This window comes from Gigantopelta aegis, chromosome 9 (assembly GCF_016097555.1).
Source record: "Gigantopelta aegis isolate Gae_Host chromosome 9, Gae_host_genome, whole genome shotgun sequence".
Taxonomy (NCBI): Eukaryota; Metazoa; Mollusca; class Gastropoda; order Neomphalida; family Peltospiridae; genus Gigantopelta; species Gigantopelta aegis.
In genome coordinates this window covers 35,940,444-35,961,588 of record NC_054707.1, presented here as the reverse complement: position 1 = coordinate 35,961,588, position 21,145 = coordinate 35,940,444, and the positions used below count along the sequence as shown (strand labels likewise).

At 39.4% G+C, this 21,145-nt stretch overlaps 1 protein-coding gene across 1 annotated transcript; it reads left to right on the top strand.

Annotated features, from left to right (window-relative positions):
• Nucleotides 1-9,889: 9,889 nt before the first annotated feature.
• LOC121381542 lies at nucleotides 9,890-20,856 on the top strand. The gene is made up of 6 exons (XM_041510869.1): nucleotides 9,890-9,993; nucleotides 13,569-13,671; nucleotides 14,499-14,572; nucleotides 16,924-16,996; nucleotides 17,935-18,031; nucleotides 20,242-20,856. Exons 1-6 carry the CDS (start codon nucleotides 9,890-9,892, stop codon nucleotides 20,640-20,642), a joined length of 852 nt encoding a protein of 283 aa, XP_041366803.1. The 3' UTR covers nucleotides 20,643-20,856.
• Nucleotides 20,857-21,145: the final 289 nt, after the last annotated feature.

Genomic DNA, 21,145 nt, shown 5'->3' with positions numbered 1-21,145 from the left:
CGAATTTTTGACCTTTAAAATATCTTTACAAAATTCTAAGTGTAACCTTTCTATGGATTCTGCCTTACGAGACCCCCTAATTTCGCAGCTATATAGAATAACAGTCTTAATGTACGTTTCAAACAAACTAAGGGAAGTATTAATATTGAGCATTAGATGCCTAGTGTTTCTCTTAAGAACGTATAAAGCTTTACGACCTTGATCTGTGAGTACACACACAGCGTGAGAAAAGTTATTATTATAATTCAAAGTTATACCAAGATAACAAAACTGATCGACGGTGTAAATTTTAATACCATTATAGTACCATATTTCACATTCTTTCAGATGACCTCCTTTCCTAAATACCACAATTTTTGTTTTTCTTTCATTAAGACACAATTTCCACTTCTTGTTGTATGAACTTAGAGTATTTAACATAGTTTGGAGCCCTTGGACACTTTTTGAAAATATTACCATATCATCAGCATATAAAAGCAAAAATAAACTTAATTCTCTCGGCTCAAAATCTGGACAAGAATTTTCAATGAAATAATGTTCTATATCATCCACATGGAGGGAATACAATATCGGCGACAAAAGTTCTCCCTGCATCAAGCCGATCTCATTTTTGAAAAAGTCTGGCAACTTCCCATTTAACATTACTGTCACGGGGATTCTATAATTCCCGTAACTGAATAAAACATCTCTCCTAACTGTATATCTATTAGATCTCTCTGTAACAGGCGGTTAAACCCTAGTATGGCTCGTCTAGGTATGATCAGAGATACGATCTTATCTAAAGTATATATATTTATAGCACGTTTAGCTCACTAGAAACACAACAAAACACAATACACTTTGAAATCTGTATTATCCTACGCTGACAAATGTACAGCCGTAGTAGTTAATTAATAACAGCAATAATAACAACCCAGAACTGATCACTTAATTAGTTAATCTCTAGGTGTCTAGTTACACAATATGCGAATCACTTCACCGTTACACAACACCCACGCGTGTGATCATTGAGAAACGCTTCCAGGAGAAGTTAATTAATAAAGGAATTACAGCTCTATTCCTAACGGGTTAATTTTTAATTAACCCTAACTACTCATTCAGTAACCTTGTAACACCGAATTAATACTGGTACCTATCACAATAAAGACAATAACCTACAGTTTACCTAGGTCCGCTAGGATGACTGGCTAAGCTTTATATTACCTTTGATAGTGACTGTGTTTGGCAGAATTCTCTTAGATGAATTCGGTCACCAAACGCAGGTACGTACTCCTCCAACTCAGTGTCATCAGTCATCAGCATAACAGCATTGATGTCAATCTGAAAAAGAGTTGCACAGTTATTTTAAAAATTATTGCAAATAATGGTGACATGCATGTAAACACAAAACACATTCTTTGCATTCAGTACCACAGTTTGAAAGGGTGTTGGTAAATCCCGAACCGGAACAGAACTGAATAACAGAATAAAAAGAGTTTTGCAAGTCGTTCATTCCTGGTTAAATAAAAAAATAAAATGCTTTTTGAATAGGTAATTAATGATACAAATGAATATATATACATATACATATACATATACATATACATATACATATACATATATATACATGTGTGTGTGTGTGTGTGTGTGTGTGTGTGTGTGTGTGTGTGTGTGTGTGTGTGTGTTATTAGTTTGTGTAGATTTCGTGATTACTGGATAGCAAAGCAATGATTTTTATTTTCAGTTAATTTCTATTAAAATTGAATGTTGATATTATTGAAGTACAATCAAGTGTCGCTCACGGGCATTCGGGTCCTGGTGTGAGTTTTGTGGGTTTTTAGTTAGGTGGGTTTTTTAAACACCAAGGAATGGAACGAGTCAGTGGACGACGTACGGCGGCTATTGTGTGTTGTGTTGTATATACAAGTCTTATATAGCCTGAGAGGCATAAATAACGCAATGTATATTTCACTGAATATTTTCTTACATAAATATTATGTCATATATTTTAGACATGAAGACAAATTGTGTATTCGTTACACACAACTGTAATTCAAAGATGATATTGCTCAAACAGAATAAACGAATAATAAAATGTGTTTGAGGCAAAAAACACATTATGGTGTACCCGTACATTACAGTAACGCAGCATTGCATATGGAAATCCCTTTGCACGTGTGTTGCCTGCACTTGTCTCGCAATAAAAGCAACAGTTTGTTTCTTTTTCCTGTATATTTTAAATTCTAATACAACTTTCAAATAAGTTTTTTTTCCATTGGTTAATTTTCGTGATAAATCACATGATAGATGTACGCTGCCATGGGCAACCAGCATTTATCACGATAACAAAATTCCAAGAACTCGTCCAATATGCTGTCACTTAGCCTCATGTGTGGTGTTTTCGTTAGTATATTAATTACACGTCTTCCATTATCTTGAAACGTCGATATAAATAATTTTCAGATAAACTTCAGATGTTATTGTTACTATTTTGTTATTATTTCATGCTATTGTAACTTTTAACACTTCGTTAGAAGCAATGAACGTGCACCCACCCACCCCAAGTAAGGTCCGGTCACTGGTCGATCGCAGCAGTCACCAGCGATTGTGAACTTAGGCCTATCCCTTTAAGCTATGAAAGCGGCAAATGGCAGATACCCATACCAATCTTTATAACAAGCCTACATGTCCTTTAACAATGTAATTAGTATTTATACATATCATTGCCATTTCTTTAAAATATAAATTATTAATTTTGCTCTAATTTTTTTCAAACTATAACCTCCATAAATACTAATATTTTATAGTCATAATACAATAAATACAAAATATCATACATACCATTTATTGGCGGTCGTTATATGATAAAAGAGTAATTGAGCCATTTGCAAATTTATTTATCTGACCCCCACCCCCCCCCCCCCACCCCCCACCCACACACACACACTCACACACACACACACGTTTTATTGACATCATTTCCTTCCACTTTGAATCAGCATCCAAACGAACGTCACACATACTCATAGTCCTGCAGCACAGGCTGAAAAAGGGCATTATTTATTTTAGCAAGCGGGCCCGGAAGGATACCATTTGTCACTATGGCTATACATGACCTATGAGCTGTGCAGTTGATGAAAATATAAGATGATATTTTCGAAAGTTGTGCGAACAAGATGGCGGCCATTTCAAAATTGCAGCCAATATATTATTATAATTTTATATATCCTTAAATATATCCCTTTAGGAAGAGAATTTTAGTGTCAAATCGCTGGTTTTGAAGGTAAGTTCCTCAATATTTGTTTTGATATTATCAGGTATAAAGGAAAGAAAGAAATGTTTTATTTAACGACGCACTCAACACATTTTATTTTACGGTTATATGGCGTCAGACATATGGTTAAGGACCACACAGATTTTGAGAGGAAACCCGCTGTCGCCACTACATGGGCTACTCTTTCCGATTAGCAGCAAGGGATCTTTTATTTGCGCTTCCCACAGGCAGGATAACACAAACCATGGCCTTTGTTGAACCAGTTATGGATCACTGGTCGGTGCAAGTGGTTTACACCTACCCATTGAGCCTTGCGGAGCACTCACTCAGGGTTTGGAGTCGGTATTTGGATTAAAAATCCCATGCCTTGACTAGGATCCGAAACTAGTACCTACCAGCCTGTAGAACGATGGCCTAACCACTACGCCACCGAGGCCGGTCAGGTATAAAGGATAACAAATATTCAAAATGTCCGACTAAAATGGCCGGTTTTTGCATTAAAAGCTATAATAAATTGTGTATTAGTAATCAAAGTTGATATGCGATCGGTCTGGGATTCGATCCCCGTCGGTGGGCCAATTGGACTATTTCTCGCTCCAGCCAGTGCACCACGACTGGTATGTCAAAGGCTGTGGTATGTGTTATCCTGCCTGTGGGATGGTACATATAAAAGATCCCTTGCTGCTAATCGAAAAGACCGGCCTCGATGGCGTAGTGGTTAAGCCATCGGACTACAGGCTGGTAGGTACAGGGTTCGCAGCCCGGTACCGGCTCCAACCCAGAGCGAGTTCTTAAGGGCTCAATGGGTAGGTGTAAGGCCACTACACCCTCTTCTCTCTCACTAACCACTAACCAACTAACAACTAACCCACTGTCCTGGACAGACAGCCCAGATAGCTGAGGTGTGTTCCCAGGACAGCGTGCTTGAACCTTAATTGGATATAAGCACGAAAATAAGTTGAAATGAAATGCAAATAATCGAAAAGAGATGCCCATGAAGTGGCGACAGCGGGTTTCCTCTCTCAATATCTGTGTGGTCCTTAACCATATGTCCGATGCCATATAACCGTAAATAAAATGTGTTGAGTGCGTCGTTAAATGAAACATTTCCTTCTTCCTTGTGGTAATAAAAAAAAAAACAGCTTTGATGTTGTAATTTAGTTTTTGATAATATATGAGTATGAAATTAATATTAGGGATGTAAAGTTCATAAAAATATAAGATGACAATTTCTACAGTTAGTCCAAACAAGATGGCGGCTATTTTCAAAATGGTCGCCAGTTTATCATTAGAGTTTTATATCTCTTGACAAATAACCCTTAGGAAGACAATTTTAATGTCAAAACTCTGGTTTTGAAGATGAGTATGTTTTGATAGAATCGGATAAAAAAGATCACAAATGTTCAAAAAGGTTGACTAAAATACCGTCTTTTTGCATTAAAATCTATAATAAATTGTTTATTAATAAACTTTAAAATGACAGTTTTGATGGTTTAACTCGGTGTTTGATCATTAATAAGTATAAATTTAATCTTAGGGACGTAGAGTTCATAAAAATATAAGATGGCGTTTTCTAAAGTTAGTCCAAACAAGATGGCAACTATTTTCAAAACTGTCGCCAGTTTATCATTGGAATGTTATATCTTCGGAAATATAACCCCTAGGAAAACGATTTTAGTGTCAAACCTCTGGTTTTGAAGGTAAGTTCCTTATGATCGGTTTTGATAAATAAAGGTTAAAATGATCACACATATTCAAAATGGCAGATTAAAATGGCGACTTTTTGCATTAAAATCAATAATAAATTGTGTATTAATAAACTTAGAAAGATAGTTTTGGTGTTGTACATGTCGTCTTATGATCTATAGGGAAAGTTATGATGGAGTTGAATGGAATATTGAATCTACATAAGGGTTTTCGTTGTCTAGAGTTACGTGGTATGCACCCCAGAGGGGAACATATATAATGTCCGTTATGGAGCATATCTTATCATGCTATGCGGTAGACTGTTTCAGTCATGCCAATGTTTCAGTCATGTCAATGTGTCTTGCATTTCATTACCTTTTTAAAAACTCTTGACTTATCCAGCTGTAGATGATGGACTGAACGTGCGGTTCTGGTCTTTTCTGGGGTTTTCTATAGGGTAGATGCTTTGCAAGATCACTAACCTTGAACGGATCAAGAATCAATACCCTCATTGGTGCCCTTGACATCCAAGAATATTTCTTGGGTAGAACAAATTTGCATTGCATAAGTATGCTGGTCATGACATAAGGTAGTCCTCTTTCAATTTTATTTGACAGCTATAAAGATATGAAAATGACCACCATCTTGTTTGCACCAACTTTATGTTATCATTTGATACTTAGTAACTATCAAAACTACACAATTTTAACAATATATTTTGAATATTTGTGTTCTATATATCTAACCGTAAAACAAACTGTCAATGATGTTACCATAAACCAGGGTTTTGACACTAAAAGTCATCTTTCTAAGAGTAGGAATTCAGGAAATATAAATTTCCAACGATTACTTGTTTGGACCAGCTTTAGAAAATGTAATCTTATATATTCATGAAATCTACATCCCTAAGATACATTTTATACTCATAGAAAAAAAGAGAAAAAAAGTTACAAAATCAAACCTTTATTAATGTACATATACAGTACTTCACATACGTTGTTTTAGCTTCCTATTTATTGCATGAGTTTATTTTGCGCAAGAATATCTACTACGAGACCGCATAGCGGTCGAGTGGTATGTTCTTTCGCAAAATAAACTAAGGTCTCACTACACAGATCACTACACAGATCACAGAGTTGATTGATCACGGTCCACTATAGTTCCTAATTGTGACACATGTTATGGTTCACATATTCACTTCTAGGAAATAGTGAAGAATTAAAACAATATGTATGTTTAATGGTAAGCCTTCTGGCTGTATTTTACCCATGTTATTTTGTAATATTGTGCATCGACCTTTTGGGACATGAGTATATAGCGCAAGTGACAGCCGGAGTGAATCGGTTAACGAACCACCTGTTCGGATCGGTACTACAGTCAGATGCGGTCATATAGCAAAAAACTGAGACGGAAATGTTCTCAATTTTGAAGTGACAATGAATGCTTATATAATGTATGTTCGCAATGGTGTATGTTGTTAGTGCCAAAGAGAACCCGTTCTATTGGCAATCTTCGTTTGTAGTTGGGCAATTTAACATGGGTTTCAATGGCAGATGACATCTGTGTAGTGAGACCTAAGGGTTATATTTCAGATTTAAAATTTCATTAATAAATCTTGTTCGCACCTACTGTAGAAAATGTCATCTTATATTATTATGATCTCTTGACCCCACGTATCAATTGTAGGCCTAACCCCACAGATCAATTGTAGGCATAACCCCACAGATCAATTGTAACCCCATTCACAAATATAATCCTTCCGGCCCCGGTACACTTCACTTTTGGTGGCCCCTGCTGCAAGACTTTAATGATAAATTAATATTGTTTTGTTTTGTAGGTGTTTTTTTTTTTAATTCGTGACTCATTGTGGAATCGGAAATTTTAGATTAGTGAAAAGTGTTTAATCATTTATTAATATTCTTATTTTCTTGTTTATAACGCATTTCGATGATCATGTAGTTACAAAGTACCAATTGACCTCAACGCTGGCAACGACAATTCATATTTGGTAGTACGCCTGATATCGCCATTTCTGCCATGGACGCGATAAGACAACAGGGCGCGAGAAGTTGACCCTCGACCGTAATTGACGCCATATTGCAAAACGCTTGAAACTGGTCGAACTAAGATATTTAAGTGAATGAAAAATTGGATATAAATATGATTGCTATAAATTTCAGGTTAATAATAATCCATTTTCTTATGATATTTTCGTGTCATCTCCAGTCCCCGGCATTTTACCTGTGGCTGTTGAATGGTAGCCTATGCGTGCTTGCCTCTAGCCTATCTGTGATCCACTAATGTTGAATAGTTTTCGCCGTGTTTGACGTCATTGCAATAATTGTGCTTTCACTAAATCAGGAAACATGAAAATGCTACTAATTATACATACCCGATCAACCTTGACCTTCTCGAGGTGTTCAGAAGACAGACCCCTGTCACGCAGGCAGTTCACCACAGCGTCCATGATTTTCAGTTTGTCTTCGGTACAGAAGAGTTCCAACGTTATGTACGCTTTAACTAAATCGTACGTACGGTTTAGTTAAATTGTACGTACGGATTAACTAAATCGTACGTACGGATTAAGCAAACCGCAGGTACAGATTAACTAAACCGTACGTACGAATTAACTAAATCGTACGTACGGATTAAAAATCGTACGTACAGATTAACTAATTTGTACGTACGAATTATAAATCGTACGTACGGATTATTTTTCTTTTTATGTTGGCCCTAATACGCCGCCGTACAAATTAAAGATCCAAATGTACCCGAGAATTGCTCTGGAAGTCAGTCTTGATTGTTGACTGACAGGCATTGGTTAAAATTCCAAAACACGAAAAGAACAAAATGTTCGAGTAATATGCCGACATATTTTACTTGATCGCTACAAGTCTCTGCTAACCTAACTAAATGGACATATCGGAGATATACAAACCCGTGAGAAGGATACCGATGTCTCATACTGAACAGAAAGCAATGTTAGATTAACTAATTTCCTCTTTAAAGCCCTTTTTTAAAGACTGCGTTGAATGCAAAATAGGTGGGTGTCTGGGTGGTTTCACCGAGAAAAATGCAGTGTAGTGAACATAAAGACCAACAAGGCGGAACCTGATACCAGACTAGTACTTCATACAATTCACTGCTCCAAACTATCTGATTAAATATTGTTGTACAGGTTAGTTAGACACTGATGTCCTGTTAGTTTTTGTTTTTCACATGTCAAATATCCATGAAACAATTGGACAATTTTTTGAAAACCATTCCTATAATTTATAATATTGGAAACACACCTCTTAGTACCAGCTGCAAAATGTTGAGTTCGATTGCTTATCATACTCTGAGATGCAATACTATCATTTAATATGTTATGTATAATCAAAGGAAATTAAAACGACTCTTAAAAAATGGTGGTTACTGAAAATAAATATGAATGCTTTTGACAATTAATTTGTAAAGAGTATGACCTGACCGTAGAGAGCATAGACAAAGTACGAAATGTTCTACCTGGGAAACTGTAAGGTCCAAACCATGGTATTCGCAGATGAGCCTGCTTGTTTCATGTCATCACCATACAAAGTACGCTTACATATACCACTCTAGACTTTCCATCACCTCCAGCAGTGGATGATTATGAATAGCCTATGGATACCATCTGATTTGGCGTCCAGTTTGTGTTAAGTAGTAGGAAGACTCCTAGCATCATATTTGATGTAATAAATCAGATACATGTATATAAGTAGTATGGGGGCCTATGTGGTTCCATGACCTACATTTCCGTGACCTTGACCTTGGTATGAGTCATAGGTGTAACGTCATAGTCTGACCTTGGCCGTAACCTTGATGTTCTTGACGGGTGCGGCCTTGATGTGTCATATCCTTGATGTACATGGTGTGTGACTCATCACCTAGCCTTGACCTACCTAGAGGGCAGTGACCGGTAGGCAGGAGCACCACTGTCTTTGGCCTAGTTACAACAGGCCTAGACCTATGTAGGCTCATATTTGGCTATAAAAAGTGGGTGTTTTGTTAGTAGCATCATTCGCTTGCCGAAAGTTCTGTGAGCGAGATATATTTTTGCTTTGGAATTTGAAGATATTCTGAAAGAAGACGATGGCATCGGGATATTCGAACAGTATTAGTAGCAGCAGCAGCAGTAGCGACGAGGACGACGTCTTGGTCTGCAAATTTCAGAAAGACATACAATCAAATGTAAGAGAATGACTACCAAACCAGAAGAAAATTTCATGCATCAAACGGATGCTGCTTAGGAAAGTATGCAGAAACTCAAAGACGGCGAACTTGTGGATGAACCTGCAGACCAAACGGATGCTGCCTATGAGGATGACTGCTATTCAAGACGTTACTTGTTCTGTCATCACCCCGAAATGAAACATTTCTATGCCCGGATACTGACGTATGCTCGGTAGCCCAGACAATTACGTCAAAAACCAAAAGAACTTGCCAAGGCCGGTTTCTACTACACGGGAGGCCACGATGCCATCACCTGTTACTGTTGTTGACTTCGCGTCTACCGATGGAAGAAGACAGACGACCCAGTGATGGAACATTACAGACTCTCTCCAAGATGCCCCTATGTGAACAACATGTTCAGACATTAAATGTTTCATGTTGTATATTGTAACTAAAACTGTGAATAACAGGTTTTGTTTTCTTATTTATGTCCTGCGTCCATGAGTGCATCCCTGGACGTGTCCCTATGGTTTTGAGTCGTGACACTGGTAGAGGGTAATATTTTGGTCAGGATGTTTCTTGGGAGCTCGCACGATTGCACGATGATATTTGTGCTTGGGAGGAGGGACACTGGTCATACGTATCACACACATTCAAACACTTCTGTACCATATCTTTATGCGCATACGTCAGAAGGTATATACGTAAAAGGGTATTGATGTTCGTCATTTGAGGTAGAACCTTCAGAGAAGTAACATGTCAGATCAGTACAAGTTGTACGTTCCCGACGTGGATATGTGGACCCGTTTCTACAAGCTGCAAGCTGCACAAGGCAAGCTTCAGTCTCACTACGAAATTCAGTAAAGCGGGAAAAAGTCAGCTCAGTGTGGATCGATGTTTGGAACTTACGATCCCACGTGGAAAAATTAAAAAGAGGAACAGAACAAGCCCCCAGCACCCAATGTGGTCATGGTCCCTCCCCCCCCCCCCCCCCCCCCACACACACAACAGGTGGTAGAGCAAGCCAAGGCCGATCTAATACGGAAACAACAACAACAACAACAAATTGGTATGGGTTGGAAAGACCCGAAACGGCAGAAGCATTTCTAAAATGAATCACATGGGCCAGACAACGTCATCTCATTTAGAGTCGTCATGCAGAGCTCATGTTCAGAATGTGGTTTCACTTTCTCGAGAAGAGACGCCATTTTCCACTAAAACATGCTAAAGGTATACCACCACCACCACCACCACAGCAGCAGCCACCACCACCATCTCCACCACAGCAGCAGCCACCTCCACCACCACCACCACAGCACCACCACCACCACCACCACAGCAACAGCAGCCACCACCACAACCACAGCAGTAGCCACCACCCACCACAGCAGCAGCTACCACCACCACCACCACCACAGCAACAGCCACCACCACCATCTCCACCACAGCAGCAGCCACCTCCACCACCACCACCACAGCACCACCACCACCACAGCAACAGCAGCCACCACCACAACCACAGCAGTAGCCACCACCACCACCACCACCACAGCAGCAGCTACCACCACCACCACCACCACAGCAGCAGCAACCACTACCATCACCACCACCATCAACACAACAGCAGCAGCCACCACCACCACCACAGCAGCAGCCACCACCACCACCACCACCACCACAGCAGCAGCAACCACCACCATCACCACCACAGCAGCAGCCACCACCACAGCAGCAGCAGCCACAGCCATCATCTAAGCTGTTACACCCCTTCACTATGATCGTGTCGGGAACCACTTCGTGTGGAAAGACATTTTTGGTATACAAACTGCTGAGGGATGGTAAAATCTTCCCACCGCCTCAACGCATCATCTGGCTCTACAAACGATGGCAAACCCTCTACGATATCATTGGGGCAACCGTTCGAGTGAAATTTGTTCAAGGCATACCCGAGAATTTGGAAAAGGATCGTTATTTGGATCCCAGAGTTAGAAATCTCATTGTGTTGGACGACCTGATGTCTACAGCTGAAAAAGACCCAAGGATCACCGACCTGTTCACAGAAGAAAGTCACCACAGAAACGTATCCATCATCGCCATCAACCAGAACCTTGAAACAGCAAGGACCCGACACAAAGAAGAAACTGCCATTATCTAGCGCTGTTCAACAACCCCATCGACAAGCAGCAAGTTCTGACGTTGGCACGGCAGATGTATCCGGAAAATACTCGTCATTTGATGCAAACGTTTGAGGAAGCTACCCACAGACCCTACGGACATCTCATGGTGGACTCGAAACCGACCACGCCCGAACACTGGCGTCTTCGGCCAAATGGTTTAGAGACGGGGCCGTCCAAATGGTATAAAAGCACGAGCGTAACGGCGAATGTCTCAGAAGACGTGAGACCACCGTCGGAGAAAGAGCTCTACGTGCAAATCATGCAAAGGGACGCATTCAAGAGAAAACTGCCATGCATACCCGCCTACGAAAATGACGACAAAGAAGATGATGAGGTAGAATCCTATCTGAAAAAAGTCAAGAGGATGCAGTCTTGCGATACGTGTGGTTTGGTCTTTAAAGACGAAAGCAACTTGCAGCGACATCTGTGATTTAAAACGTGCGAGGAGGGAAATAAAGAGCTGTCGCCCGATCTGGAAAACGAAGGCGTACGTCTTATTGTGGAACGTAAATTCGTGTCCCAAGATGCCATCGAAAGAAACATGAAGACATTACAATGGAAGTTATTTAAAGACACGTACTCTCGCTTTCTGACATATATGCATTACTTTGACAAAGGCCTCAACACCAGGAACATTCTACAGTCTGTGAATCCTAACTGAGATTTGAAACCACAGATTCATTCTAAATTAAATCAGTATCGTTCCTGGATCAGCGAATATTTGGACGAAGTAGATGACGACGATACTGATGATGATGAGGACGAATATGACGAAGAGAAATGAACACTAATACTATTCACATGTCGCCCGTAACCCTATGTGTATCCATTATTTATATATATATATATATATATATATATATATATATATATATATATATATATATATATATATATATATATATGTATGTATGTATATGTAGTATATGTATATATGTAGTTGTCTATAGTGATTGTAATTTAGAAATAAATGAAAAACCAAACCAAAATTTTGCTAATCCACACAAGCCCCGCTTGAAACGATGGACGGATGGATGTAGTCACTGTGTTTTGTTTTCACTGCAATATACTGCCAATGATTTGAAAGTTTCAAATTTCGCTTAGGATATTGAGAAAAACGTCAAACAAATGCACTTATTGTATATCAGTCATGCATAATTGTGGGGATGTACATAGTCTCATAGTTGCATAAATTTTAGATGTGCACAAATTGTTGGCATATATTAGGTATATATAAAGGTTGAGTAGTATATAATGGATATTCAGGGTAGCATAGAACCAATGCTTGAGAGATATTACAACAATCTCTGTATCTTTAATAGGTTACATCCACATACAGACTGTAGAAAACAAAATCACAATTTTTAAAGGCATACTAATATGTGTATTCAAATCAAATCTTTATTTTACAAAGAACATGGTATCGTTTAAATAAGGACATGTATGCGTGTAAAGACGCTTTAGACAAGTTTCTGCCAAAAATATATTAGTAAGAGAACTGCTGTTTAAAATTCTTCAAATTTCAATATATTTGTTATTATTACATATTACATGGTTTTCGGTCACAAAGCCTGCAGGGTTATAGAAGGAAGGAAATGTTTTGTTTACTCAACACATTTTATACGTATATATGGTTAAGGACCACACAGATATTGAAAGAGGAAACCCGCTGTCGCCACTAAATGGGCTACTCTTTTTTGATTAGCAGCAAGGGATCCTACACTATCCCACAGACAGGATAGTACATACCACGGCCTTTGTTACACCAGTTGTGGAGCACTGGCTGGATATAGACCAATGGTTCCACCAACGGGAATTGATCCTAGATCGATCGCGCATCAGGCAAGCGTTGAGCTGCGTCCCGCCCCCATAGGGTTATAGAAGATGCTTGTATTGTATTGGGTTCTTCTTGAAAACATTTCTTGACATAATAAATAAACTTTCAATAAAATAACTAATAATAATAAAACTCTTTCTTCTCAAGAAAACGAACTCAATACCCCTCAAAAATGTATTTAAAAACACACACAAAATAAAAAAATCTGTTATTTTTGTACGATGTTCAGCCATATTGATACACTGAAAACATTCAGATGTGATAGTTGTTTTGTTTATACTTCACATACATATTCAAAAGAACTCAAGTACAAAAACAAGCATACTAGGTAAATGTAACTTATTCACTTTATATAGCATATCTTTATAGACAGCCCGACTAAACTGTTATTTATTTTTCATCTGTATTTAATGTGTTTCAGCAGCATAATTACCCTTTTGTACAGCGCCGACACGCGGTTCGTATTTTTAGCGTGTCAGGCGTTTGTTGGGAGGTTATTCCACAAATCTGTGTTACAGGGAGAAGTATGATTGCTGCCAAACTGTTTTTCAATCCTTCGTGTGTAATACGTGTCACATTGTAGCGTCCCACGTGGTTTAATGCCGTTTGTTTTATCAAAGCCTCGACCCTGCAGTTTTGGCGGTTAATTTGTTTCAAGTTCACCGAGTTCACATCGCCATCAGCTACTTAATAGTCGTTGTGTTGCTATCGAAAAACTGACGCCGTATTCTATTATAAACGCCCTGCTTGATTACGGCCATTGATGCTTGTTAAGTTATTATAGAATTATCAAGAAATGTCACGAGTTATTACAGTGACATTTCCAAACTAGAAGAGCGTACATATGTTGTGAATTGTCCAAATTCTTTTCCCGTCTGTTCATGTGCTTAATAAATAGAATCGTTGGAGAAAACGTGGCGAAGTCAGAGGCCGAATCCGTGGTAGGCGTGCCTGAACCTTTTTGGATAGGGGCACGTAAATAGAGTTCCCATTCCCATTCCAGAGCTGTCAACCTGTGGCAATTCTTAGGGGTAAGATAATTAGAAATCAGTGTCCAGGGACTGCAGGTTCAGGGCGAAGCTATTTGTTGTTGTTTGTTTAAGTCCAACATATCTATAAAAAAAAAAACAATCGAGCGAGTGCAAGTTTTACTAATTAATACGGTTAATGTTAAACCATACAAGTCGGTCATCAGTAGCACCCGCGAGTGATTGTTGGTATTGAACCGAGGATACGTTCAATATGCTGTATTATTATTAATAGGTAACGAATTCAGAGACCTGCATAATCAACATTAATTCCATTCAGTTCTAAAATATAAACCACGATTATAAAATATTTTTATTTTTAGAAAAAGTCTGAGATTATAGTAATGTTGCTCTCACAAATGCGTGAGACTCACGCTAAACGCGTGAGAGTTGACAGGTATGTGTTTCTATCGTGGATTCACTGTGTATACCGAAGGAAGTGGTTTATTTTGAACCATAAAACGTAATTTCTCAGATGTTCAACATACGTTTTTGGATTCAGCATCCCCTAATCAGGTTGAAAATCTATGCTGGACCAAATCCTAAAATTAAATGTCCGTACAAGTCACATTTCTGGGAAATGGGACCTGACTATTATGATACGCGGTATGGGTCAGGGGCGAATCTACGAATTTGCTTGTAGATCCATATCTCACAGACCGATATGCGTATATATATATATATATATATATATATATATATATATCTCTCTCTCTCTCTCTCTCTCTCTCTCTCTCTCTCTCTCTCTCTCTCTCTCCCAAACGAACACAATAACACCACAAAACCCCCAACAAACACAAAAACAAAAAACCCTGAAGCAAACAAAGAAACAACAACAAAACACCTCCCCACAAAACAAAATGTATCCAAACCCCTCAAAAAAATAAAATAAAAGGCAACCAAATTGTTGGCCCGCTGTCGGTTGCCGATGTCAGCAATATTTGCCGATGATAGCCGCTCATGTCTGACCAACTGACTACGATGTACGCTTGCTAGTAAGTTAAGTTTTTTGTTTTGTTTTGATGTTTCAGACCAGGTTCCGGTTAATCTGGTTTTTAATAAATCCTGATCTTGATGCCAGTATCGCAACATATTGTTATTGTTGAAATTTTGCTGACAAATATAATAGACTTACTACGGCTATACTATAATTACAATAACACGCAGAAACTCGACTAGTAGTGACGTAGCCCAGTGGTAAAGCGCTCGCCTGGTGCGCGGTCGGTTTAGGATCTTTCCCCGTCGGTGGGCCCATTGGGCTATTTCTCGCTCTAGCCAGTGCACCATACCTGGTATACTAAAGGCCGTAGCATGTGCTATTCTGTTTGTTGGATGGTACATATAAGAGATCCCTTGCTACTAATGGAAAAACGTAGCGGGTTTCTTCGCAAGACTATATGTCAAAATTATCAAATGTCTGACATCCAGTAGCCGATAATTAATAAATCAATGTGTTTTACTGGTGTCGTTTAACAAACCTAACTTTTAACTTTTTCAACTGGAAGGGGGAACGCATACCCTGGCCCCTCCAGTTTCAGACTTAGGGAGGGGAGGTGCAGTGCTCCCTGCCCTTCCACCCGTTTCTGACGTACTGTCTTGCCCACTGGACTGAATTTTGCACGGGGCTAGATGAATTTCGGACTACAGGCTAGTAGGTACAAGGTTCGCAGCCCGGTACCGGCTCCAACCCAGAACGAGTTCTTAAGGGCTCAGTGGGTAGGTGTAAGGCCACTACACCTTCTTCTCTTTCACTAACCACAAACCAACTAACAACTAACCCACTGTCCTGGACAGACATCCCATATAGCTGAGGTGTATGTCCAGGACAGCGTGCTTGAAACTTAATTGGATATAAGCACGAATATAAGATGAAATGAAATAGACGATTTCTAAATACGCGTTACGTCATAACTCATGTTTTTACCAGAATTCTGTTGAATTATTTATTCCCCAAATTGCCATTTCACGTTGAATCATTGTTTAAAAAATACCTTAAGAAATTAATATTTTTTTTTTTTTTTATGTCAGTGCATAATTTGAACTATATGTAACAGATAAATATCAACCTCCATTGAGGGGATTCGAACCACAGACTCTCATTACGGAAGTCCAGCGCTCTACCAACTGAGCTAATGGGGAAATTCCCACTAGCTACTGCCAGTAGGAGCACTTTATACCAACACTACTACATACTTCCCCCTCAAGTGAAGCTACTCGTACGTCCAGGAGCTGTGGGCCACGGGCAATTGAACTGCTACGGGTCCTAACTCGGTTATAATTGTATTTTTGTGTTAAGAACACACCTAGTCCCTACGTCGGCTTCAAAATGTATCAGATAAATATCAACCTCCACTGAGGGGATTCGAACCACAGACTCTTAGTACGAGTCGAGCGCTCTACCAACTGAGCTAATACGGACATTCCCACAAGCTACTGCACTTTATATCAACACTACTACATTAAACTATTAAACGATTAAACTAAGTTTGAAGGTGAAGTGGTTATGAATGGGTCAATCATAAATAAACGGTAGACTGTTTACCAATGTTGTTGTTTTTGGGTTGTTGTTATTGTTAATGTTTTGCCGACGAACTGTTGACGGTTAAAATAGACTTACTATGGCTATACTTTAATTATAATAACACGCGGAAACACTAGTTAAATGTGTATGGTCATTTCTATTCGCAAGTCTTGGCAAGTCCTTGACATTAACTGAAACGAAATATTTGCATATAACAAATTCCCAAGTGTATATAAACCGTATGCAATCATTGAACATTATCCGACTGCTCTGAGAATCTTACAAGTTTCTACACACTGGGTACGTTCAGTTATTACTATTATTATTACTATTACTATTATTATTTTTACTATTACTATTATTACTATTATTATTAATGTGGGTTTTTTTTTTTTTTTTCTCTCTTAAAAAAATGCCTCAAACATTTATTTTTTGTCCCTGGTAGGATCACTTACAAAATATAATGCCTCAAACATTTATTTGTTTGTCCCTGATAGGATCACTGGCTAGCCAGAGACCGGACCCGGGATGGACATGCCTGAAACCGCAGTGGTATAGGGGCATGTAACAGTTCAAACATTAAACACAGAGACAAATATATTTTGTTTTTGGACATTACAAACATGGATGATGATGAGATGAATGGTGAAGCCGCAGTATTTTCATTTCGGTATGGGACTATTTGACAGGTCCGTGCTCCACGCTTGCAGTCAGTTGAACTATCTCGGTATCACCCGAGCCATGGGTACACGGAACTTGAAGTGCTTGCCGGGTAATCATCCCCATGTGGGGTCATACACCGGAAAGACACATCCACAATCACACCCAGGAAGTGGATAAAACTCGGTGTATGTGGCCTTACCCATTGAGTCTAGCGGTGCACTCACTCTACCCCCCCCCCCCCCCCCCCCATCTTGGACACATCCACCGGGAAATCTCGAATGATGTGCCCAAGAAAGTCGTGCTTGAACCTTCAGTTGATGTAAGCACGAGTCAAATGGTTGATTGATTGATTGATTGCACTCATTCCGGGTTGAAGCCTTTACTGACGTGAACCCACCCCCACCCCACATTGCCTCAGGTGGAATACGAACCCAATACCCACTAGCCTCAAGTCACTAAACCACGGAGGCCGGTTTTATTTAGAATGCTAGTATCAAAAATATGCAAGCTCAAAGTAGTTGTTGGAATAGTAATATTTTCTAAGTAATATTGAGTTTTCTATTTCTTGTTTTCAGATCTTAAAATCGAAGATGTCAGTTTTGAGTTTTGCGTTGTGTTTGTTCGTTGTTGTCTGGATACAGCCAGATGATACATCGGCGTGGTCTTCAAGAAGTAAGTGTTGTTATTATTGTTACTTCTGCCAGTTTGTGAAACACAAGAGGTCAGTGTTGCATATATATATAATATATAAATAATAACAGCAACATACTAAAAACGTATCAAAATTGCTTTTATTTTATATTTAATTTGCAAGTGGCATATTTAGTTACTGTTTCATTTATGATAAACCTAACTAACCTCTAATTAATGAATAGGGATAACCAACATTTTCCACTCCCCAAAACATTAAATGTAAGAATTCATTCGTTCATTTGTAGTTATTTTCGTGCTTATCTACAATCAAAGTTCAAGCACGCTGTCCTGAGCATAAACCTGCCCAGAAGAGATGGTTAGGTTTTAGTGAGAGTGACCTTTGCTCTGGGTGGGAGCCGGCACCAGATTGCGAACCCAGTACTTACCATCCCTATATCCGATGGTTTCACCACTACATCACCGAAGCCACTAATGTAAGAACAGCAAAATATGACACTTGTACTAAGAATACATCTTTAATGTGGTATGAAAGAAAGTTAAACGTTTGTTTTGTTTAACGACACCGCTAGAGCACACTGATTTATTCGTCATCGGCAATTTGATGTCAAATATTTGGAACTCTGACATATAGTCTTAGAAATGAAACCGCTACATTTCCCCACCACTAAGCAAGGATAGCACATACCACGGCCTTTGATATACCAGTCGTGGTGGACTGACTGGGATGAGAAATAGCCCAATGAGCCCACCGACCGGGTGCGATCTTAGACCGACCGCGCATCAAGCACTTACCACTCGACTAGCCCCTACGTCCCGCTACCAAAACGTTTAAGAGAAATTTAAACATCTTTTCCAATTAAAAGTTATTTACAGCGCTCGCGTTTGCAGTGGTAACATATATCATAGACAGCAAGACTCCAAGCCATCTTATTAACGTTACGATATCGTAAAACCATCGTAGGTTAGGACGTCATTATGGCGTATGTTGTAGCCTACGATGATTTTACTATATCGTAGCGGTAAGACAACTTCGACAATCTGTAGCCTGTTGATTTCATTCGTGATAATAACTAGCTTTGAAAATTCACAAATGCAATAGAAGTTGATTAATTTCAGACCCGCATATGTTTCAAAAGGGGTGTGGGGTGGGGTGGAGAGGGTGAAGCGGGTTATCTCAGTCGGTTGAGTGCTCGCTTGAGGTGCTTGCATCGCAGGATCGAACCACCTCGGTGGATCCATTCTACTGATTGTTTTTTTTTCTCGTTCCAAACAGTGTAACCACAACTGGTCAAAGGCTGTGATATGTGTTTTCCTTCCTGTGGAAAAGCATTTAAAAGATCCCTCACTGCATTAGGAAAAATAACATGTAGGCTCCCTTTTTACCTTTCGGCGAACCGAGTGAAAACTGCGCCATATTTCCGTTTGACTTAATCCTATGGAATATTCAAAATTCAATAAGACCAAAATTGCACCTACCCGTTTACCGATCCCGGTTGGGCTGCTTGTGCTCCTTTGCACTTTCCAGCGCGGGTGTACTCCTCTCCCACCCACCCCAACACTTTTCCTGTCCTGAACGGAGGAGCAGGCCGAGGCCGACACCTGCGCTCATGACAGGCGTATGCTACAAAAACATGTTCTGAATGTGCACGTAAAACCCTATGACCTGACCTGATTAGGAAAAACGCAGCGGGTTTCCTTTGATGACGACGTGCCAGAATTACCAAATGTTTCACATCCAATACCCAATGATTAATAAAACAATGTGCTCTAGTAGTGTCAAACGACGACTATTCAAATATTTACGTGACTCCAAGGAAGAGGTACGAGTTACTAAATTCAGGGCTTCTAGAATGTTTTATAAAATCCACTAGCCATGGGATTAGTGATTTAAAACAATTACTAGCCACGATTAAAAATTCACTACCCCTACTAAATAATAATAAAAATTGGATATGTCACCTAAAGAGATAGATATAGCTTAAAAACACTAACATTGGGGTAAGGGTAGTGACAGGATATTCATATTTACAAAATAGACTTAACTGCAACATTTGATAAACATATTTCGCTAGCCATCAGGCATGGCAACATTAGTTATTTACAAGCCCAACATTGAATATCACTATCCATGGGAGTGGGACTAGCATAATCTAGAAGCCCTGTTAAATGACACGGTTTTAATTCGCATTCTCTTCTAGTAACTGTTGTATTTTTATATTCAATTGTAGGTGTGTGTGGTCACAGGACATACAACCCGGCATTTAATTTATGTTGTCGAGGAAAGGTGGTGTCGAAAAGCGGCCTAAAACCCGCTTGTTGTGGATACCGAAGTTATGACGCCACATTCAGAAGCTGCTGTGGAGGGAATGTGGTGTCCAGAAGCGGGTTAAGACCAGCATGTTGTGGACGCAGAAGTTATGACACCACATTCAGACAGTGCTGCAGAGGGAAAGTAGTGTCCAAAAGTGGATTAACACCTTCGTGTTGTGCGAAACGAAGCTACGATGCCGCATTCCGAATGTGTTGTGGAGGGAACGTGGTGTCCAAAAGCGGCCTAAGACCAGCATGTTGTGGGCGCATAAGCTATGATGCTACCTTCAGGAAATGTTGCAATGGCCGTATTTGCTAAAATAATAGGCACCAGATTAAATTATGGCGATAAAGAAACTGTCGTACTGGAGACTTCATACCATTAGTAAATATACAGTTGAACCTGACAGGTCTACAACTTCACATGGTTTTCGTGACTTTATTGTAAGTTTTACGGATGACTGTTCCAGTTCAAGTTGTATGTTTTCGTTATAGATTTTAACAGATATAAAAAAATCACGTTTGTATTTATGGTAATATTGTTATGTATTTATGTCTTTATGTCCAGATGGACGGATGAGCATGGCTGCCGTAGCTTAGTATAGTAGATTAGTGTTCAGATGGAAGGATGAGTGTGACTGCCGTAGCTTAGTCTAGTAGATCAGCATCCAGATGGAAGGATGAGTGTGACTGCCGTAGCTTAGTCTAGTAGATCAGCGTCCAGAGAAGGATTAGTGTGGCTGCCGTAGCTTAGTCTAGTAGATGGGCGTCCAGATGGAAGGATGAGTGTGGCTGCCGTAGCTTAGTCTAGTAGATGGGCGT

Excerpts from the sequence above, each read along its gene's own strand:
- LOC121381542 (XM_041510869.1), top strand. The coding sequence starts at position 9,890 with ATGTCAGATCAGTACAAGTTGTACGTTCCCGACGTGGATATGTGGACC. Across the intron at positions 9,994-13,568 it reads CAGTCTCACTACGAAATTCA|CAGCATAATTACCCTTTTGT; the intron begins GTAAAGCGGGAA and ends AATGTGTTTCAG. Across the intron at positions 14,573-16,923 it reads AAACGCGTGAGAGTTGACAG|TGTATATAAACCGTATGCAA; the intron begins GTATGTGTTTCT and ends CAAATTCCCAAG.